The sequence below is a fragment of the Corythoichthys intestinalis genome, chromosome 14 (genome assembly GCF_030265065.1).
Source record: "Corythoichthys intestinalis isolate RoL2023-P3 chromosome 14, ASM3026506v1, whole genome shotgun sequence".
NCBI classification, from domain to species: Eukaryota; Metazoa; Chordata; class Actinopteri; order Syngnathiformes; family Syngnathidae; genus Corythoichthys; species Corythoichthys intestinalis.
This window is the reverse complement of record NC_080408.1, coordinates 909254-933484: the sequence shown is the minus strand read 5'-3', so window position 1 is coordinate 933484 and position 24231 is coordinate 909254. Positions and strand designations below refer to the sequence as shown.

The window sequence follows — 24231 nt, the reverse complement described above, 5'->3', positions numbered from 1 at the left end:
TATGCCACTATCTAGTGTATAACAATGCGGAATGAATTGAATGAAATTCAAGTGATGATATTTTTCAAGTCATACAAGCTGTTATAAATGTTCACACAAGAATTCTTATTGTTTTCCAAGATTTTTTTTAATACTTAATGTTTAGACTGCATGTGCAATTGTTAAATTGAAATAAATTTAACGAGAAACTGTTAATTTGCATTCCATGCATCGATTCAAATTTTCAAATTATATAACAGTTTGCTTGGGCAAATTTATCGTCATTTATCGTTATCGAGGTAAATCTGCTCAATTTATCGTGATACGTACTTAAGGCCATATCGCCCAGCCCTAGTTAGAATAATGCAAACAGTTAGACGGTGCCTACAAGAAAAGGTACGATCTCCTTCAGGGTTAGCCTTCAAGTTGTTGTGATTAAGAAATTGAAAGAATTCCATCTTTTACCAACAGCTCCGGAGACTCGACGGCTCGGATCTGGAACTTGAGCGAGAACAGCTCGGGCGCGTCCACGCAGCTGGTTCTGAGGCACTGCATACGAGAAGGAGGCCAGGACGTACCCAGCAACAAAGACGTCACCTCGCTAGACTGGAACGTGAGTGTCCTTGTCAAAACTAGCCGTACTGCTGAAATCTCGTATCCGGATACGATACCGTTCCATCACAAAAGTATTGATATTTGGTTGTTCTTGCACTAGCACGGGTCAATTTGATTTGACACCACTCTTGATAGTACAATGGAATATTACTAGAGCCACGCCCCAAAAAAATAGGACTACTACTATTAACGAGATAAAATCCAACACATAGAACAGATATGTCATCTTGAAAGGCAATTTAAAATAAAAATACAATGGAGAACAACATGCTGAATAAGTGTACAGTATGATAATGTTACATGATGCACGAACAACGAAATTCGAACGTAGCCGGTATGCTAACGTTACATAGCTATTAAGAGTTATTCAGATAACTATAGCATAAAGAACACGCTAACAAGTTTACCAAACCATCAGTGTCACTCAAAAACATCAAAATAACATGTGAAATATAATAATTAGGGCTGTTAAACGATTAAAATTTTTAATCAAGTTAATTACAGCTTAAAAGTTAATTAATTGTAATTAATCGCAACTCAAACCATCGATAAAAGATGCCATATTTTTGTGTAAATTATTGTTGGAATGGAAAGATAAGACACAAGACGGATATATACATTCAACATATGGTACATAAGTACTGTATTTGTTTATTATAACAATAGATCAACAAGATGGCATTAACATTATTCTGTTAAAGCGATTCATGGATAGAAAGACTTGTAGCACTTAAAAGATAAATGTTAGTACAAGTTATAGAAATGTTATATTAAAACCCCTCTTAATGTATTCGTTTTAATAAAATTTGTAAAATTTTCAATGAAAAAATTAACTAATAGCCCGCCATTGTTGATGTCAATAATTACACAATGCTCATGGGTCGCACACAAGCACCAGCAAACGGCGACAAAACTCCAAAAAACACAAGTAACAAGTGGAGATTTCACTGTACTGTCATTTTAATCTGTTTGAGCGGGGCATGTGCGTTAATTGCGTCAAATATTTTAACACGATTAATTTTAAAAATTAATTACCGCCCGTTAACGCGATAATTTTGACAGGACTAATAATTGTTAATAATTTCACACATAAATCGCTCCAGAGTGTAAGTCGCACCCCCAGCCGAAAAATACGGTATTGCCAGAACGAAGTTGTAATATTACGAGAACTTTATTCTCATCACATTACGTAATGTGACGTAGTATTAGGTGTTTTTTTTTTTTCTTCTTCTGATATTACAACTTAAACCCCTGGTGCAGAGTGGTCACTACAGTGGAACGCTACTGAAACGTACCGTTTTCTCTACTGCATTGGGTTCTAAGGTTTAACTGCATAGCAGCCTCAAGAGTGCTCTCTGCTGCCGTACTCTGTTGAGGTAAATTCAGTGGTCAGTTGGTGTAACTGCAAATATGGCTCAGTTCATACCGCAGGTCCTAATGCACAGTAGAGGCGGGAATCTTGGGATGCCTAACGATTCAGTTACGATTTTAGAGGGTATGATTCGATTATATATCGATTATTGATGCCTCCTCACCAAACTATTCGCTGCTTTTAATGTTTTGTACATTATTTACAAAAATTGTACAAAAATCCTCTTACTACTATTTCAGTATATGCCGACTTTTTATTCTTGTAATCCAGCTTTCAAAAAAAAAAAAAAAAATTCTGTGGCCCTAATACTTCGACGGTAATATAGTAATGATTATGATAAAGGGGTGGGGTGGCTCCCGTTTCCCCATTCCAGAGGTTGTGGGTTAGTCTCCCTGCCCTGGTAACCTGGTCAAAGTATCCATGAGCAATTTACTGAACCACATGTTGCTCCTGATGCTGCGTCATCAGTAGGTGATTGAAAGGCACTATACAAATTTAATTCCATTTACCAGTCATGAAAAAGGAGGACATGGCATTTGGCATTAACCACCATTGACGGTGCTAGACGTCCTATCCGTTTGGACCAGGAGGGGCGAATGAACGCACGAGCGACACTTCCCATTTGAAACTTGCCATACACATCTGATTGGTGTTTTTCCTAACAAGCTTCCTCGGGTTAGACGGCTGATTTTTTATTTTATTTTTTGTCTTTCAGAGTGAAGGCACTCTTCTAGCGACGGGCTCCTACGACGGCTTTGCTAGAATATGGACAAAAGACGGTAAAGTCGTATCTTCTGACCGGCGCACGTCGCCCACCGAGCTCAACTCGGTAATGTTTACAGGTAACCTGGCCAGTACTTTGGGTCAACACAAAGGTCCCATATTTGCACTCAAGTGGAATAAGAAAGGAAACTTCATCCTCAGCGCTGGCGTCGACCGGGTAACTAACCTTGCTGTTATCTCAATGGCCGCCGATGATGGCAGTAGACGTCCAATTGGTTTGAACCGGGACAATCGAGTGTACTTGTTTTAGCTCGGCACAGCTATTCGCATTTCGAAACCCTTGTCGCTCTACTTTGAGCGGCTAAAAACATTGACTTTCTTTCGCTCTCGTTTCCCATGTGCGGGCCCGCCCATTTTCTCACGAGGAATCAACTGCACCCGATGCGTTGTGCGCAAGGGCCATCCTGAGAAAAGTGTTTTTAAAACATTGCTTCGATGGCCATCCAGAAATATAAATGAAACTGCCAGGATACAAAAACAAAAGTGAACCAATGACGGGTTATTATTAGTGTTTCTAAATTGCTTTTTACTTCATGGTGTGTTAAGTTATTGACATTTTATCATTTTTTGAAATGTCTGTACCAAATATTTTTCTAATCCTCAAAAAGATTTAAAAAAAAAAAAAAAAGTTCCAAACATGTCCCCCCTTGCCGCCTTCATAAAGTGAATTATTCTTTAAACAAGAATAACGCAGAAAATTGCTTCTTTATTAAAGGGTATGAAAACACAAAGGGGGTGTGAGACATCAATAGAACCGTTATGTGCCAAGATAACAAATATTGATAAAATTAACAAAAAAATCAATCACATTAATGAGCAATTATCAAAAATAGATCGAAAATGACGAACAATTCCGAAAATGTTCCGCAAACAGCTGAATGGGGCAGAGACGTCATAACAAGGAAACAAAAGGTCGAGGCAGGTGCCATCGTTGTTTATCGACAAAAGAGTTGCGTTCGTGTTTTATCAAAAAATCGCTAAAATGATTCAAACCTGTCATGCTATGTGGTGTACAAATAGCCATTTGTCGCAATGTAGTACCCATGAGTTCCCAAACGCGAGAAAAAGAGCTGGACTACGCAGACAATGAGTAAAGTTCGTCAGTGCTGAGAGGGCTAATTTTGCAATTTTACAGGGAAACGGGAACCTGACGAGCCAGAAGATGTGCCTACAACCTCAAAGAAAACAAAATTTATGCTACCTCCCAATCACTAAAGACCCACGAACTGCGAAGGAGTGAATTCGTGACTTGTATGTGAATAAATCGAGTGATTTGAGCATGTCTGTAGAACAGGAATATCAGCTTGTAGAGATCGCAAATCACGGCGACTTAAACGTACATTTGAGACAACAACTCTAACGAAGTTCTGGATTAAAGTAATTTCGGAATATCCCGACATCGCTAGGAGCGCGCTGAAAACTGTGCTTTTTCCCTGCACCTAACACGACGGGGCTAAAAACAAATGCTATTTTATGTTTGCTGTATTATTCTGCCGCACATTGCCGGTGTTCTGACAAAGTTGGCATGCGCGTAACGTTAAAAAGGACCGTGAATGCAGCGATTCCTAAGTACACACTACAAACTTTCTTTAAAGAAAGGAATATTAACTTACGTTTGCCATGTTTGGCGCACACAACAACTGCACGTAGCCTTCTCACTTAACGACTTCGCCGTGTCGTTAAGCGTTAATTTACGCCATTTCCGTGTTGCACATGTATGTTTGTGATGTAAATAGTTTTTTAGCACCACTGGATAACATTGAGAGTCCAACTGAATATAAAACAGGGACACCGGTCGGTGAAAAAAAAAGACCCAAATCACACCGGTCCGTGGTGCAAAAAAGGTTGGGGACCCCTGCTCTAATCCCATTCATATTTGTGTCGGTTGGCAGAGCGAAACCGATGATAGCATATTAAATGATAATTATTCTATACATTACTTTATTTTGCGGTCACGGTGTATCAGCTTCACAAAAAGAAATGCAAAACAAACCATTCGGTGATTCTGTTGCCGGCGGCCGGTGTTTCATCAGTGTGATTGCTCCCCTCAATGATCCTTTCATTAGGCTGCATTGGCTTTCGTTTGGGCTCAAATTGATAACCCAAAACACCAAAGAAAGGTTCATAACTCTCCTCGTCACCATTAGAAGAATGTTCGTTTCGTCAGATTCGTCGCTGCAAATAGAAACAAAATTGTCCGCCATCATCGCCGCCATTCAGTACTAAGCACTGAGCCGGCTGTTTCCCGAAAGTGACGTCACGCACACAATATGCTAGATTTCCGGCATCTCGGGGGCGGGTCCTTTCATGTAGCAGAAAAACATGAATATATTTTATAAATGAAAAACCCGATCCTTTTCACCCGCTTCTGATCCTCTGACAAAATGCCACGTTCGGATGGGGACATCCCTATTCACTACTGAATCGGACGTCTAGGGCCATCAATGGCAGACAATAAGTATCTACAAAACGTTTCTAACTAAAAGTTTTAGTTATGAAAGAGGGTCTCTCTCTCTGTCTCTCGTAGACTACAATTATATGGGACGCCCATACAGGCGAGGCCAAGCAGCAGTTTCCTTTCCACTCTGGTAAGTTTGAATGATCTTTCTACACACATACAGTATCTGAAGTTGCTCTGATATTTAATTCGCAATCTAACCTGATGCGAAACGGAGTGATTATCTCACCCATGTTACATGTACCACGTGCAAGGGCGTAGGTTTGCATAGGGACGATAGGGACAAAACACTAGCAACTTTTCAGGATGCTCAAATTGTCCCCACCAACTTTTAAGCAACCTTATTTGCATTATATAATGTGTTCATTTAGATTGTCTTCCCATATGTTGTTATGATAGAATGGACACTATCATTATTAAATGAATTATTTTCATTATTTTCAGACTTACATTTACCCCCTGTTCACTTGCTGAATGAGCCCGTCCATGTTTGTTTCCTGAAACGCACGTTTGATTGGGTGATGACTTGGACAATAGGATATAATGGGAACAGATTGGCTCCGGTGCTATTTTTTGCCGGACCCGGATCGAAGATGCATTTTGCGTAGTTTGTAACAAGGAAGCCGAACTTTTAATAGCACGTCTGCCGTGTTTGCGCGAGGCGATAAATCGCAGTGGAAAAATTACCGCCTTCATTTTGAATTACCGTGCGATAGGCATGTGCCGGTATGAGATTTTCACGGTACGATAACCGTGAGCAAAAATACCGCGGTTTCACGGTATCACGGTATTGCAATTATAGCTCCAAAATTTTGAGATGTATGGGTTAAAAAAAAAAAAAATTTTTTTAATCCATTGAACAGGATTTTTTTCAAAACATATTTGCAAATTGGAACATGAATATAATGTGAAAATAAATGAATTAACAAAAAATAACAAATATTATATAAAATTAAAATAAATAGAACCTAGACCATACCCACAGCCACAGCTCAAGTTGCTCAATTTTAGAGTAAGAACAAAATAATTGCTATAAAAAGTAAAAACACTTCTAAATAAAATTAAAAATATATACTGTATGACTTTTTTTTGAGGGGGGGAAGCTCAAGTGAAGTTTCACCATTTTCAGCCACTGTGTCAACTCTAGTCTACATGATGCCATGCCTTTGTGTTAAAAAGAACAAAGAATTCATAAGTTAATAAGTTAGTTAAAAATGTATAAGTTAGTTTTATAAATGAGTTAAAATGTAAATATTGTTGAGGAAAGGTTTCAAAAGTGAGGAGTGAGACCTCCTCTCTCAATTAGCGATCTTTGACGCGTTTCTTTTTCTTCCCCCCTGCATTCAAGCTTTTCTCTCACTCAGCGGCTGTGAGACATAAAAGAAGCTGCTTTCCGAGTTTAGCCTAGGCTAACATTCGTCTTTGTAAGTTTTAGTTAGTTTGTATATTGAATTTGAAAGGAAAATGTGTGTTTTGTTTTTGGCGAACTTTTTAATGGAGCTACTGCTATCCTGTTGAACCTAATCACACGTGGAAAAATACAATTGTACAGCGTTTTAAATGTATTTATTTGTATATTTCACCACGATTTGAGAGCTCAATAAATTGAAGAAAAGTACGCCTTGTGTTTGGAGGATTTGTTTTTGGGTTTGCTGGCTGTTTAGTGACACTCACGGCAACAAACGGGAAGGGGTGAGCGGTGCTGCACCAAGCCACTTCGGCTGCATTTTGGCACATGAAAAATAGCGAATACCGTACTAAGATATGACGGGAAATTTTAGTGGTTTTGAAACCGCGACGTTTTCACACCACGGTAAACCGTGAAACCGGTAACCGGCACATGTCTACCGTGCGATAAATGGAATTATTGCATATTGCGACAGGCTTAACGGGCGGGCTTTCTTGTGTACCATCTTCAGAAGTGGCTTCTTCCTGGGTTGACAGCAATGCACATCAATTTGATTTAGAGTGCGGCGTATGGTCTGAGCACTAACAGGTAAGCCTGTCGCAATATGCAATAATTCCATTTATCGCGCAATAAATAAAAATGAAGGCGGTAATTTTCCCGCTGCAATTTATCGCCTCGCGTGCATGTGCGTGCGCGCGTGCGGCAGACGTGCTGTTAAAAGTTCGGATTCCTCTTTACCAACTGCGCAAAAATGCATCTTCGTTCCAGGTCCGGCAAAAACTACCGCCGGAGCCAATCCTTCCCATTATATCCTATTGTTCAACCTATACCGGCCGCGTCAGTGCTCCGGAGTGACTGTGGACCATCTACGGCACGCCGGTGTTGTTGACGTGTGGGCGCTCCCGTCAGGAGTGACATTTCACGCGGGGCGGCTATTTTTCGGCACAACGCCGGATATTTACAACAAAGTCCGCCAAAACATTGTTACCGACATGGCTGCTACGAACAACCTCACTTTGACAACGAACAGCTGAATGAAATTAAGAGCGCTGTGCTTCAAACTCGTCCTGTTTATGAAAGTCCTTTGTCATATGCTGGTGTTGTGTAGTAATGAGCAGACGTGACTTCAGTGACGTCGTGAGCCCAGAGTGATTATTGGACACGTAGTCCATGTACCACATCGATGAATTCCAAACTGTCATGACTGAATGGAAGTTAAGAAGGCCAAATCAATCCATACCAGTGACTATAGATAATGTTGCAAATACTGTTAATTCAGTACGTGACACAGATGGATTCGGACCACAAATCGGATGTCTTGCTCATGTAGTAAACCTAGCTGCTAAGAGAGCTGTAGCAGTCAACAGTGTGCCCTGCTTCACTTTACAAACAGTAAAGATTGTTCTCAGCACTTCTATACAAATTTTTTTCAGATCAGTAAGAAGTAAGCACAAAAATATTATGCACTAAAATACATGTTTATAAGATGGCAATTTAATTTTTGCTCATTAGCAAAAAACAAACAAAAACGAAACAAAGAATTTTTTTTTTTTTTTTTTTACAGAGCATTAAATGTATTGAATCGGATCGAAAATCGTGTCACCGTATCAAAAATCGTACCGAACCGTGACTTAACTGTATCCTTGCATTCCTATGGGACACCACGGCAGAAGCTATGATGGGAAAAGTTTTCATTTGCCTAAATGCTTAAGTTATTAAGTAAAAAAAAAATTTTTTTTTTTGTGTTTCTGTGCGGTATCAATATTGTTGTTTTTTACTTAAGAGGCATGGTCTATTGTTTTTAGGTGTGATTTCTTAAAAAGTATTGTTGAATTTAAGAGTAAATATCGCGTTTAAATGGGTGTACTTGATCTATTAATATATACTGTATTCTCACTGTGTTATTGTAAATTGGTTTAAAAAAAATTGGGGGGGGCGCAATAATATCGCATATCGCAATAATTTATGAGAATAATTATCGCACACTAAAATTTGTTATCGCGACAGGCCTACCAACAGGCTGACCCCCCACCTCTTCAATCTCTGCAGCAATGCTGACAGCACTCCTGTAACGAGTCACATGACATTTTGGAGGGAAAATGACAAGCAGTACTCAATTTGGACATTTAGGGATGTAGTTTCTAAGGGGTGTACTCACTCTTCTTGCCAGGGGTTTAGATAATAATGGCTATATTTTGAGGGTAAAATAAATAAACTCTATTAGGGGTGCATGATATCCATTTTTTTTAAACCGATATCGATAACTTCCTGCTCCTCAAAACCGATATCGATAACCGATAATAAATAATTTTTTAAATGTATAACCTGAGTTTTTGAACACCTGGAGGTTAAAAAAAACAAAAAAAAAACCTAGTAGTGGATTCAACATAGATATGCCTTTGATCTCACCAGATTTTTCATCATGACATGAACAAAACAGTGCGTTTCACTTCTGCGCTGCCCGACAGCCAGCTAAGAATGAATGCACTTCCATAAACCACATAAAATATTGACTTGAATCTATCTTTAAAATAGTTTTAAAACTTTAGGGAAATTATGGAATAACGGGAGCAATTTTAACAACTTTAACGGTTGATTCACAACATTAAATTAATTGAATGTAGTTTAAAGCTGCTGATACAGAATGGGGACTGGAGTTTTTTTATTTAATGTTATTTTTGTATATTTGTTTACTGCTATATGTTAACTTGATACTGAAATAGTAGTTTGGTTTAGCCTGAGAGTATTTTTGAACAATTATGGAACTAATGTACAAAACTTTAAAACAAAAACAAAAAAGAGGAGGGGGGTGCATCAATAATCGTTTTATAATCGAATCAGAGCCTCTGAATTGTAATCGTAATCGAATCGTTAGGTGCCCAAAGATTCCCAGCTCTACTATATACACAACTATTATATGTAGAGCATAGCACAATAGCTTGAGTTACTAAAGCATTGGCTGGCTTCTATAACACAACAACATATGAAGTTCTGTACATATGACCCTTCACCACAGAGGTAAACATACATTGCACATCCATATGTTATAGTAAAGATAAAATATTTACAGACATATATTTCCGAGGCGGAAACGTAACAGAAAGCATTCACGATTGTCAATGCTACTGCTAGACACAGCAATGTGTAAGTGAATGAACCAAAGTACTTTAACAAAAAATAGATGCAGCGAATTATTCTGACCAGCAGGTGGCAGCAATGCCCCGCAAATGGTCAACGGATTTCCCGTACTAGTGTGTAAACTGTAAAGCCAGCACAGTACATATCGTCGGTCCTATCAATAATGTTATTGGATTTATCGGGATGACGTCATAATTCTTATTATCGGACCGATGATTATCGGACCAATAATTATCGTGCACCAGTAAACTCTATTATATAAGCTGCACACAGACTACTTTTCATTTTGTCAAAGTGTCATTTTGTCAGTGTTGTCCGATGAAATATTAGTGCTGCAACGATTAATCGATTTAACTCGAGTATTCGATTAGAAAAAAATATTCAAATTAAATTTTGTTGCTTCGAGTATTCGTTTAATGAAAGTGGCGTTGTAATGGTTTATTTTGAAAGTGTTGGCATTCAGTTTTATTTATTAGGGTGGATACTCTGCCCTCTGGTCTGCCTCTTTTCACATGGCTGAAAAAATGAGCCAACTGCTCCCTGTTAAGACCAAAGTAAGCTAAGTTTTTGTTTGAGCTAATGTTTTTTATTGCATTCATAATTTAGTTTATAGGTATATTGGACCGTTTTTTGTGGGAATATATGTCTGAAAAATTTGTTAAGAGCATTGTAAAAAAAAACTTTAGCATTTTATAGCATTTAAGCTTGCGAACTTTTTCTATGTAAGTTAGCCAATTGTTTTTTTCTTGTACATAGATCCTCATTAAAAAAATATATATATATACCGTTTAAGGCTCAGCTCATGTTTTTGAATTCGTCATGTTCCTTATCCGATTACTCGATTATTCGAACTAACTAGTCCATCGATTAATCGAGTACTAAATTATTCGATAGCTGCAGCCCTAAATATATACCCAAATTTTTGCAGAAATGCAAGGGGTGTACTCACCTTTGTGATACACTGTAAGTCAATACAGATTTATTTTGCATTAATCATTTTGCCTATCAATCAATTAGGTTCTTATTGATAAGAAATGTAGCCCTGAGCGCCGGTCACCCAGTCTGTCTTATTAATGTCCCGTCCCAAGCAAAAAGTGAACATGCAGGTTCTATCGTCCTTACCAATATTGAGACCAAACCTACACCCTTGAACACGTGACATCTTTAAAGCGTCATCTAAATAAAATCAACTATTTGCCACAGAGCGCAAAGTGTCGATTTCAGACTGTTTTTATTTGGGAAAACTGAAGCTGAAATCTAGCTTTTATTTTGAAGAAGAAAAATAAAAATTAAGATATGATCAAAATCTGGGGTCACCCTGGAGTTACTAAGTACTTGAGTATTATTTTCACTCGGTTTTTTTTTTTTTTTTTTTGATGACTGCTTTTACTTGGAAAACATTATTGTACTCTTGCTTGAGTACAATTTTGTACATTTGTATTTGTGCTGCTCCTCACAGCGCCCGCTCTCGACGTGGACTGGCAGAGCAACAACACGTTCGCCTCGTGCAGCACGGACATGTGCATTCACGTGTGTAAACTGGGTCAGGACCGACCTGTCAAGACCTTCCAGGGTCACACGGTAGGTCCCCGGAATGGAGAGAAGAGTAAAAAAAAAAAAAAAAAAAAAAAAATCTTTACCCGGAAATCTCCGTGAGTCGCCTCTTATGTTAACCGCCGTAGAATGAGGTCAACGCTATCAAGTGGGACCCCACCGGCAGCTTGCTAGCCTCCTGTTCCGACGACATGACTCTAAAGGTGCGTACGCGAGAGACGGCGTTCCCTGCGCTCGCCGCCAACTCTTCTCATTTTTTCTAGATATGGAGTATGAAACAGGACATATGCGTCCATGACCTTCAAGCCCATAGTAAAGAAATTTACACTATCAAGTGGAGTCCGACGGGACCCGGGACCAACAACCCCAATGCCAACCTCATGCTGGCGAGGTAAGTACACCCGGGTTCAAAAAATGTTGAATAAGTGAAACAAAATGGATTGGACATCTAGCGCCGTCAATGGCAGTCACTGAGTGCATAGCATCACTCCCAGCCATTTTCACCGGTGCAACCCCCTTCGTTCCCGGCCGTTTTACTGGATTTTGACTGGCCCACAGAAAATTCTGTTCTATTGCTATATAAACATGGAACCCACCAAAAGACAGATTAGACTCTCATCTTTCAGCAGGAAAAAAAAGTTAGTTCATATCTTTTTCCTTTCTTTAGAAATCAGCATTAGAAAATAGCTTAGTTTGAGCAATTTTCCAATTTCTGATGAAAAAACAGAGAAATTGAGCTTTTTGTGAAAGCATACATTGCAAACATCACTTTGACTTTAACACAGCTATTTTTTGTAGGGGTGCACGATATCCATTTTTTAAAAGCGATATCGATAACTTCCTGCTCCTCAAGGCCGATACCGATACGATAACCGATAATATATATATTAGGGCTGTCAAAATTAACGCGTTAACGCGCGGTAATTAATTTTTTTTAAATTAATCACGTTAAAATATCTGACGCAATTAACGCACATGTCCAACTCATACAGTATTCTGCCTTTTGGTAAGTTTTAGAGCAAGGCTTTTTGTGCTGTCTAACAGCGAACTCTTGTGGTCGCTTTGGGACATGGTTTATTGTTTTCTTGCCAGTTCAATATGGCTGCACGACGTCTCTGTTGTGCTTATATGATCCTTGGACAAGATTTGTCCGTAAGTATGGTTGTTGTAAAGAATGTACATATTATGTTAATAAGCAAAATGTTATATTTTTTGTATGAGACGCTTTTTGTTTGTTTATTTAGCCTGTATAGCGTGCTAAGCTAACGTTGTTGCGAGTGCAATGCTTGTGTACTTTTTTTTTTTATAGTTTTAAGATGGTCTAAAGAGGACAATGGTTTGAGGCCATTTTATTAATAAATCAGATGAAAAAGGAAGAAGTCTGATTATTAAGGCGTCGTTCACTAGCTGTCTAGCTTTGGAAAAAGTAGACGCTTCGGAGTGAGGACAGCATAGACAGATTTAAATGACAGTAGAGTGAAATGCCCACTACAGTCTTTATGTACCGTATGTTGAATGTATATATCCATCTTGTGTCTTATCTTTCCATTCCAACAATTTGTTTTAGAGAATATATATATAATTCACAGAAAAAATATGGCATATTTTATAGATGGTTTGAATTGCGATTAATAATTAATTAATTAAGCTGTAATTCACTCGATTATAAATTTTAATCGGTTGACAGCCCTAATGTATATATAATTTTTCAATATATATTCACCTCAGTTTTTGAACAGCTTTAGGTCAAAAATACTAGTGGTTGATTCAGAATATATTTGCCGAAACAGATTTTTCATGATAACATGAACATTATTATAATAAACAAAACATAGACAAGAACAGTTTTGACTTCAAATAAATTGCCCATATTATTTATTTCAAATAAATATAATTTCAGTCAATCACAATCAATCAATCAGTCAATATCATTGATAATGTGTTTGCCTGAACAATGAGCACTGATCTAAAACAAACATAAACCCCACAGGTATTGTGCTGTAGTTTAAAGTGCTTTGAGCACCTTGAAAGGTGGAAAAGCGCTATACAAGTGTAACACCATTTACCATTTGTCAGCAGATAAAACATTTGTTAAACAGGAGAGGAAACTTTTGTCAGCTTGGTCCATGAAACAACTTTCTTAACCTGGCAATTATAGGACAGCAAGCCTATCAATAACCAAAGGCCTCTCAAGAACTTGTAAACATAACACTGTAAAATGCTAACATTTGCTAATTGCCAGAGTAAGGTTTATAATTCAGTGAAGGAAAAATATGGCCTCTAGAACAGTAACAAAACCTAGCATACTGGCAAACCAGGAGTGGAAACAATCGCACACATCCCAATCCGACACCGTGACAAAATTATTATTAATAGGCCCGATAATATATGTTATTGAATTTATTGGGATGACATCATAATTCCTATTATCGGACCGATAATTATCGTGCACCTCTAATTTTTTGCTTTAGTTACATCCCAAACATCTGAAGAATGTTTTCCTTTGAAAAAATAACATAAACAACAAGACAAATAGAACTTTTGATAGCAAAGTAACAATTTATTTACGCACAACTAACTGAGAGATGACGCTGTTGTGGCCGCGACAGCCGGGTAAACGTTTCCCTTATCGCCGCCTGTCTTATAAAGATGGATTTTTTTGAGTCTCTGCGGGGTCTGCTCGGCAAGGAGTCGACGGCATCGTCCGCTGCACTGGTGGTCCTGGTCGTTTTGCTCGGACGTCCAGCGCCTGGCATCCCGGGTGTCCTCTGGGTTGTTGTGCCCGGTCGTCCGCCGCCTGCAATAGACCCTACTCACGTGACGTCACAGCCACGCCCCCGCGCCATGTTGTCCATATACTCGTCATGTTAATGCATTAGCGCTTCGTAAATTCCTCCTATTATGGCGTGTTTTTCTGCTCGTTAACATTAATAATCAAAATGGTGAAGTCGTGTGTGGCGGTCGGTTGCAAAAACAGAGAAGATAGACGGAGAGACTTGAAGTTTTACCGTATTCCGAGAGACCCTGAGAGGAGAGCGAGATGGACTACTGCAATTCGGCGAGAAAACTGGGTTCCAAACGACTACCACAGATTATGCAGTAGTCATTTTATATCTGGTAAGATGCATTTAATATATATTTAGAGGGTTTTGGGCTGACAACCACAATTAAGAACATTGCTAGGCTAATCGCCGACAACATACACTCAAACGTTGTGAATGAACTACCTGAATTATAAGGGGATAATAAGACAGTTGTCATACAATTAATTTACAATTTCACTATTGAGGTCAAAAGCCAAAAAATAAATTCAACTAGAGACAATCTGGAGTAGTGCTATCGCACTTCATATTTATTACATATCATATATGTATGTAGTGAGAGTGCTATCGCTAAACCATATAAACATTAAAAGCCCTAGCTCCATTGACAAATGACATGAAATACATAAGACTTGACAGTGGATGTTGGCAAGAACAAAAGATTTTGAATGGAAAATTTTATAACTCACCTTCCGAGCACAAGATTCCTGCCGAATTTTCGCGTACGAGGACCTGTTTCACCCAACCAGCAACGTAGCATTTATAAGCCTCCAAGCTCTTAAAGGTTTTCAAACTTTCGTGAGAATAGGCTGATTTTGTGTGGACAAGATAGTTGTAAATATCAGGATAGCAGATGTCAGGCAAAGACGGCGAACCAGCGGGTCGAAAAACATCGATTTAGGCATCAAATACGGATCTGGCGAGTGGATAAACTGAAGCTTTTCCACATAACGCCTTTTATGCAACGCATCCAATGAGTTTACAGCGTCAGATAACACCGGGGCTTCCATGAATTGCTCTATAACTTGCTCGACTAATTGAAAACAATGAGAATAGGTCTAAAAAATAGGTACAATATGGCGGCCGGAAACAGCGACACGCCCATTTTGTGACGTAGGTGAGTAGGGTCTATACTGGACGCCATTCGGTTGTCTTCTGCCGGCCGTGCGGCCCGACCAGTCATTGACGTTGAATTGGGTTGCGGGTCTTACCAAATGCGCTACTGCCCTCCAGTGGCCAGTATTATTTCTTTAAAATGGATTTTCAGCTTTGTGCTTTGGAGCTAAATTGAATCAGAACCCAGAGATGCCCCTGGAAAAAAGATCAAATAAAAATAAAAATAAATTATGTATAAATACGTCTTTGGGGCACTGAAACAATTAAAAATAGAACTTTTTAAATTTTTTTGATACGTTTTTGGGAGCAAATGAGTTAAAGAAATAGCTCAGATCAGTAAGAAGTAAGCACATAAATACCGTTTTGGCCTGAATATAAGATGGCCCTGATTATAAGACGACCCCCTCTTTTTCAACACTCAAGTTTGAAAAAAGACGTTTTGAACACCAAATTCATTTTTATACAGAAAATAATTACAGTACATCTGAAACAAATGATTATAACTATATATTTGAGAGATAAAACATGTTATTTTGCCTCGTTCAAATCTTATTATCTGAACATTTAAATATGTTAAAGTGCAATCACATTCGTAAATGAATGGCTTCTAGTTTTTGAAATGTAAATAAACCAATCTATTGTGATAAAACAACAACATTGCAATATCTGCATTAACCAAAGTGAAGTCTAACTGTAACTGTACAAATCTGAATAAGGAAAAACATTGCAATAAAATAATGCAAACTGGTTAAACGTGAGAGTAGCTGAGATCTGTCATGACAGAACGTTACTCAAGTTCATCATTCGCTTAATTGATATCTGGCGTCATCTAGCGTCGTGAATGGGTATAAAGTCTAGACCCCAAATATAAGACGACTCCCACTTTATCAGTCTTATTTCAATGCAAAAATTAACATCTTATATTCGGGCCAATACGGTATTATGCTCTATAATGCATGTTTAGATGATGTCATTGTTATTTTTGCTTGTTAGCAAAAATAAATAACACTTGTATTTTTTGTTTCAGAGAATTAAATGTATTTAACTGAACCGTGACTTAAGTGTATTGTTGCATCCCTACCTAATACGGACATTTGCCCCCCTCTCCTGGCGGCAGCGCTTCATTCGACTCGACGGTGCGCTTGTGGGACGTGGAACGCGGCGTGTGCATCCACACGCTGACCCGCCACCAGGAGCCCGTGTACAGCGTGGCCTTCAGTCCCGACGGGAGACACCTGGCCAGCGGCTCCTTCGACAAATGCGTCCACATCTGGAACACTCAGGTCCGTGTCCTCTTTTCGTATTTACCAGGCGCTAGCGGCTAACGCCGCTTTGTCTCGTCTTCAGACCGGTGCTTTAGTCCACAGCTACAGAGGGACGGGAGGGATTTTTGAAGTGTGCTGGAACGCCACCGGGGATAAAGTAGGAGCCAGCGCATCCGACGGATCTGTAAGTACCTCTCAAAAATCGGGTCGGCGTCGGACGCCTCAGATCAATGCGGTTTGGCCGCTAAACGGCCTGGTTCTTTTTGGGTTATATGTGCTATTTTCAATTGTTTTGCACGCATTACTCACGTACGGTTGGCAGGAGGGCCAATTGAAAACTATTGCGTGGCGTCACTACCCGATGGTGACTGATTTCTACTGTTACTGAATATGTCACTTCCTCTCGAGTGTTGGCGGCAGATATAGGTATATGCTTGATGGATTCAATGCTAGAAATATTTGTCTAAACCATGTGAAGACCACCCTGGTTCAAGCAATGCATGTGTTCACATAAAAAGGGAACTAAGACTTGATTTATTATTAAATCAAATCTTAAGTAGGCCCCAATTGTTTTTGCAGTAAATTCAGACATACTAGTCCTTCTAAAAAAATAGCATATTGTGATAAAATTCATTATTTTCTGTAATGTACTGATAAACATTGCTTTCATATATTTTAGATTCATTACACACAACTGAAGTAGTTCAAGCCTTTTATTGTTTTAATATTGATGATTTTAGCAAAAAAGAAAACCCAAAAATCCCTTTAAAAAAAAAAAGAAAGGCCCACCTTACACTGGTCCGTGGTGCAAAAAAATGTTGGGGACCACTGCTGCAGAGACCCTGTTTTCATTATCAACGTGCATTTTAAAAAAAGTATATCGGGTTACAAAATCAGCTGTAAATATCTGCGCTCCTATGACTTGATATGGGGAGAGAAAAATATTAGCCTCAGCCTTTGAGAATCCCATATCAGTTGACCTCTAAATATAACACCCCACGAGTTGACTTGGAATGGAAGTCAGGCACCCAACTATACGTATGTCAATTGAAAAATGTTATGCAATACATGAGGGGTTTTTTGGTGGGGGGGGGCTATTAGAGCCCAAGTCCTGGCTGGCTGAGGGTTGATTAGGAAGTTTTTTTTGCTGGTTTGTTTGAGCGCTGTTTTCCCTCCGCAGGTTTGCGTGTTAGACCTGAGGAAATGACACCCGTGCGGGGGAGCCACGGACCGACTACGAATGTGTACATAGCCAAAATGACTGAGCGTCCCTGCCTGTCCGCCCGCCACACTGCTGTAGTTCCCCCCGGAAGCCGCGGCCCCTTCCCCTCCGAACCCTCGTTCACGGACCGACCGCCGTTTCCACATCCGCTTTTGTTTGGGTACGCGTGAGGGACTTTCAAGAGGAAGGCGAGGCGTCGCTTTCGGTTGGACCACAGACTGCGTTCCGAGCAAACCAAAACTTTTGGCAGAATTGCTCTTCTTTATCTTCTTTTTAATCCTTTGTACCAGAATTCTAAAGATTTTTTTTTTTTTTTTTTTTTTTTTTTGCTTTGGTTTTGTTCTCTGTTGGTGTGTGCATATTGCATATGTCAGCATTTGGTGTCCTGTGGACATTGTTTTCAAATCGGAGTTGACTGTAAAGTTTTATATTGTGTGCCGGGGAGAGAATGTGGCAAGAGGACAGAGAGGGTTGTTTTTTTTTTTTTTTTTTTTGTTTTTTTTTTTTAAAGAAAAAAAACTAAAATAAAACAAAAATAAAGACGCCTGTCACTTTTCGCCACTCTTCAAACGTGCAGGTGTTTATCTTGCAAGTAGGGCTGGGGATCAAAATAAATAAAATATTCATCACATGCTCTTAATTTGGGCCATTTTATTCCAGCAGGGGATGAGAACAAAAAGTGGTATTTGCCATGTGGCAAAATGGATTTTGCCATGTGGCATTTTTTATGGCCATGTGGAAAAACTGATTTTGCCACATGGCATAAAAAAATGCCACATGGCAAAATCAAAAATGTATTTTCTTTCCCATGTGGCATTTTTTTGCCATGTGGCAAAATGGATTTTGCCATGTGGCTTTTTTTTTGGACATTTGGCTTTTTTTTTTTTCTTTTTTTTTTCCACATGGCAAAAAATGCCACATGGCAAAATCCACATTGCCAGATTGCCAGTGGCAAACTCTAATTTTGCCACATGGCAAAAAAAAGGCCACATGGCAAAAAAATGCCACATTTTTGGATTTTGGATTTTCTTTTTTTGTTGTCGTGTGGGGGGAAAAATACCACATGACAAAACCCGTTTTGGCATGTGGCAAAATCTGTTTTGCCACGCGGCAAAATCCATTTAGCCACATTTTGAGATTTTGGATTTTTTGTTGTTGTCATGTGGGAAAAAAAAATGCCACATGGCGTGGATTGGCATTTTTTTGCCGTGTGGCAAAAAAAAAAAAAAGAAATGCCATATGGCAAATACGACTTTTGTTTCTCACTTGCTCTCTTATTTGATGCTAGCCTCCCAGTTGAACAAATTTGATTTTGAGCCATCTGCCTGTGGCAGCGATACACATTCAGTCCACTCTAAGTGCATGGGTTGGTGGCAAATGCGCAACCTCCCTCTTCAAATAGATAAGACTGAAGCTATTGATAAAAGTCAGGACAGGAAATGCCCCGAAGTCAACAGGAACTACCTGGAAATACCTCAAGATAAAAAAAAAAAAAAAAAAGTGAGCTAAAAGCTGCAGGAAGTGACCCACCAAGTAGACCAATTTCTCTACCCAAAAATTGCTTTTTCTACTGAACTCAGTGGCTGCCATTTACAAGTGATGAACTCTGGATTGGACGGTTATCATGGTCAATGGCAGCCGGTGATAAAAAGTCAATGGAGTTACACATGTATAGCGCTTCAACACTATATCCTCATCCATAGACTTCATAATGTATTGACAGGGCCTATTCATAGGGGGCCTATCGTCGTCAAAGCTGACCGAGTGGAAACACAGACAAAGAGCTTTTTCCGTTGAAAATTCTTGTGAATAAATGTTTAAATCCCGGAATTCTTTATAGATATGGAAGTAAGTCTCCATTCTTGGTTAAAAGCAAAAAACTGGGCAGTTAGCAGTTATTTTGCGTAAATATTGCGAACTATGATGCTAGCCAGTAAGCAAATTAGTGGCCAACATATGTAAACAAAGAGCTTTTTCCGTTCAAAAGTCCTGAGAATAAATGCTTAAATCATCGAATTCTTTATAGATATGGACCTAAAACGGTCTCGATTCTTGGTTAAAAGCAAAAAAACGGGCAGTTATTTTACGTAAATATTGCAAACTATGATGGTAGTCAGGAAGCAAATTGGTGGCCACCATATGTAAGCAAAGAGCTTTTTCTGTTTCCTTGTGAATAAATGCTTTAATCCCTGAATTATATACAGATATGGACGTAAAATTCTTGGTTAAAAGCAAAAAAACGGGCAGTTAGCATTTATTTTGGTAAATATGTCGAATGTACTGCTAGTTAAGTAAGTCACTGTGGCGGCCCAGTTGGTACAACAAAGAGCTTTTTCCGTTGAAAATGATTGTGAATAAATGCTTTAATCCCTGAATTCTATTTAGATATGGACGTGAAACAGTCTCCATTGTTGGTTAAAAGCAAAAAAAAAAAAAAAGGTGCAGTTGTCATTTAATCTAAGGTCAGTAAGCAAATTAGTGGCCACCATATGTAAACAAAGAGCTTTTTCTGTTCAAAATTCTAATAAATAAATGCTTAAATACCTGAATTCTTTATAGATATGGATGTAATACAGTCTCAATTTTTGGGTAAAAGCAAGAAAACGGGCAGCTAGCAGTTATTTTAAGTAAATATTGAGAAGTATAATGCCAATGCTGTAGCGGCTAATTTCTCCTGTTGAACATTTCATAATGGTACGAAAAATATAATAATTAGCATGAATCCTCGAACATATCACGCCTGAGACAATCCTTCCTGTTTGTATGCAGTACAGTATTTGTACTTTTTCAACCTAAATCCAGCGTTAGATCGCTGCACGTGACCGACTGCTAATAAATGAAGTGGACTGTGGGACGGCCTCCTTCAGGAAGGTGTGACTCAGTGATTGTGTCACGTCAATACATTATGAAGCCTATGCCTCATCTACCTACTGGCAATGCAGCAATGTGGGTTTCAGTATCTTGCTCAAGGATACTTAGGCTAAGTTCATACCGCAGGTCCTAATGCACAATTACGATTTTTTTGTCATGGTTTTTGGTCATATTTTGAGTTGAGAAGAGTGGACACAAATAACAGACATAAATAATCCCTATTCAGTCTGATATTCAAATTTTATATGGATTGATGACACACACATACGGGCATTTTGCCCCGCCTCTAGGAAGTGTAAGCAATCTTGGAATATTGCTTATTTGAAACACAGAAAGAAAACCGAGCATTCTCAGGCTTCTCCTTTTTCACCTCCATTTGATTTTTTTTATGACTTGTCAAGCCTGCCTCTTCCCAAAAAGCCGAGTTTTAGCTAGGCGCTAACGCTAATGTACACCTCTGACGCTGCAGTCCTCCGTGCCTCTTTACTGACGTAATTTTTGCATTGATTCCGATTTGGGAGACTTTAGGCTTAATCTTTGAGTTAGCAGGGGTTTAGTTGGTTGGTTGAGTTTCAACAAATTCCGTTTCGCTTGCAAGTTATTTGTCAGTTTTAGGGCTCCGGAGTGGCTAAGCTAGCGCCAGTCAATGGAGCTATTATAGCATGCCAATAAAAAACAACATATGCTCACATGGAAATCATCGATGACCCATGCAATCAAGGATGGGTGGAGCAGGGCGGAGTGATATCGCATCGTTTTTTTTTTTTTCACCGCTGATTTTTGATGTCGTAGCCAGCAGCAAGTGACCAATTGATATTTTTCCTCGTTCTGGTTAGGGAATTTGTGGAAACTTTCCTTCTGTATGTTTCCACAGCCTTTAAATCAGTGATTCTTAACCTGGGTTCGATTGAGTTAGTCCAGTGTTTTTCAACCCCTTTCTGAGTCACGGCACCTTTTTACATTGGAAAAAAAACCTTGCACACCAAAAATGTTCCAAAATTACTTTCTGTACATCATTTTTAATTATAAATAATTTCTCAATATTTATACTTACTCACTGTGAAACTTGAGCCTGTTTAGATGAACACAAAGCTTATATCCTGGCAGGAATCTTCTTCAACAGCACTGTCTCTCTCTGTTTTTATTTATTTTTTTTTTATAGCAATTAGGTTTGAAAAGCTCAGAGTTATCAGATGGGGACGTTAGCAATTTCTTCAAACGCATTAGGGCCAAGCATCTCTCTGACAATGACTTTGCAGGCAGGTAGAATTAATGTCTGTTCCACAGTGTGGGACTTTTTGGTTTTAGCAACAAGGTTTTGAGGGCTTTCTCATTTACCCTTGTTTTTCTCAAAAAAGTTGCCTGTTTCTCTGTGTTTTCACAAGGCCGAACAAAATAGTCCATCAACTTGTTTTGAAGCGACGGGCGTTTCGTTTGGAGATGACGTTTAAACTTGCTTGGTTGGCACCACGGCGTTGTTGGATAGCTGCTCGTGTCGCGTTCAAGAGCTGCTCGGATTTCTAGCCATTAGCCACCTTGCTGTCCTCAACAATGTGTTGGAATAAAACACAGGAGGAGGATTGATGGTCGTCACATATGGATAAAATAGAAAGGACGCTTTGGAGTATATCGACAAATGACGAGTTTAACCAAATGATGTGCAGTATACGTGCAGGGGTCCACATTGTCACGGACACCAAGGTCGCTGATGGGTAGAAATTCGAGCAGTTCTTGAACGTGACACGGGCAATACCTCGCTCATCTGCACGTGACGGATAACTTTCTACCTACTCCTTCCTTCCTACTGCAACTCCACCCGACGATGTAAAAAACAAAAAAATTGCGGAAGACACTCATTGGAAAGCTTAAATCTCAATTTTGTGGGGGAAGAAAAATTTTGGACAGGAGGGCATTTTTTTAAAAATATATATTTTAATCAGGAAAACCCTAACTCTAGGCGAGAGCAGAATTAACGACTCCATGATTTTAAAGAGATATTATCGCGTACTTACCTCGTTTCGATCCAAAAACTCCATGTAGCATGTATCATCGAGTGTCGAGACACGGATGTGAATGGCAACAGCCGGGTTTTTGGGGGATTTTATGGGTGAAACATGGTAATATAACAAGGGTCGCGATGCAGAAATCGCAGACATCAAGGAGTGGTCGAGATTTTCATTTTCATATATTTACCCTTTTCAACGTTTTCAATTTTTTTTTTTTGTTTGTTTGGTTGGATTATTTATTATCTAAAATATTGGAGAAAATGCGACAGTAACGAAAAAATACAATTAGGCGATAGATATGAGGTAGATATCTGTGACTATTTTACAGACACCATTTTTTTCATTGTGACTTCATTTGTTTAAAAAGTTTAAAATATGCGAGTGAATTTTTTCAAGTCGTTTTTTTTTTTTACTAAATATTGGACATCAATGAATGATTCCAAGCTAAAAATGACAGACATTGCAAATAATAAATACGATAACTTCTTTTTATGGCTAGGTTGAAACAAATGCGGTTGCGCGACATCTGTAAACGGGGGTTTCCAGGGTAAAACGGACAAATTAAAAATAGTTCGGGGGCTTCATGCGCCATGAATCTGCTATGGCATCATATAGACATATTGTTCTATCAAACACAACAGTTCTTTTGGCTTAAAATACAGCAGTTTATTTTAAAGAGGAGTGCAAGAGCAGAAACTGCTTTTTCAGTCTTGTCTGTTTTGCCTGCCATATAATATATATATACTGTATGTATGTATATGCAACATTGGATAATTTCTTGCGGCACACCTGACGACTTCTCACGAAGCGGTTGAAAAACACTGTTCTAGAAAAATGTGGCCCAGATCGGATTTTAACCACATACGAATGTGACCCAGATCTGACTTTTATAATGGTCCACTTCTATGCGACTTCTCCCGTTCAGACCGTCAAGTTAATGCCTCACTTGAGTTGGATAAACATGAAAAAAATCAGAATTTGTGCATTAAGACCTGCGGTATGAACTTAGATAAGTTCTTCAGGGCAAGGAATCGAACCAACAACCTCTGCGTCTACCACTGAGCCATGCCACCTAAGTAACGTAAATAAAGTACAAAGTTTCTCTCTCCTATTTGTGCTGTGAGCCCCCTGAACGGAAAACTTTCTGATGGAATAGCTAGAACTTTTTGGCAAAAAAACAATCCAAAATGTACTTTTTAGCAATGGGGGAAAAAATAAAATGTATTCATCGCCCAGGCCTACTTGTTTATCTGTTATTTTGATCCACTTGTTGCATTTTTATTTTTTTGCAATTGTAAGCAAAATATAAAAGCATTAACTCACCCAAAATCCTTTGTTTGCATATTTTGGTCTTCATCAAAGGCAGCCATGGGCAGCGACAGATTTGAAGGGCTATCGCCGTCGGGTCGATTCCGAGTCTTTCATTGCCACTGACGATAATAGACGTCCAATCCATTTGAACCGGGGAGAGTGGCAGTTGTCATACCTCCCGCTTCGAATTGATTTGATGTCTAGCGCTGCCAAAGAGAAAGTAGCAGATGCGTTGACATGGATAAATGAGTCGGCTAGATATGACCCCAGTTTGAATGTTAATGCATCGGAAAAGTCTATGGAGTAAGCTG

At 39.0% G+C, this 24231-nt stretch overlaps 1 protein-coding gene across 2 annotated transcripts in view; it reads left to right on the top strand.

The window, feature by feature from the left end:
* The window catches only part of tbl1xr1b (TBL1X/Y related 1b), a 48511-nt gene extending 29581 nt beyond the window's left edge, over positions 1-18930 (top strand). For both annotated transcript variants that reach the window (XM_057857098.1, XM_057857099.1), the window contains exons 7-16: positions 451-592; positions 2682-2745; positions 2809-2906; positions 5277-5337; positions 11213-11334; positions 11436-11510; positions 11571-11698; positions 16363-16528; positions 16593-16694; positions 17691-18930. In XM_057857098.1, the coding sequence (XP_057713081.1) occupies positions 451-592; positions 2682-2745; positions 2809-2906; positions 5277-5337; positions 11213-11334; positions 11436-11510; positions 11571-11698; positions 16363-16528; positions 16593-16694; positions 17691-17717 (985 nt within the window). In that variant the 3' untranslated portion in view covers positions 17718-18930. The remainder of the gene's footprint in view (positions 1-450; positions 593-2681; positions 2746-2808; positions 2907-5276; positions 5338-11212; positions 11335-11435; positions 11511-11570; positions 11699-16362; positions 16529-16592; positions 16695-17690) is intronic.
* The last annotated feature ends 5301 nt before the right edge of the window (positions 18931-24231 follow it).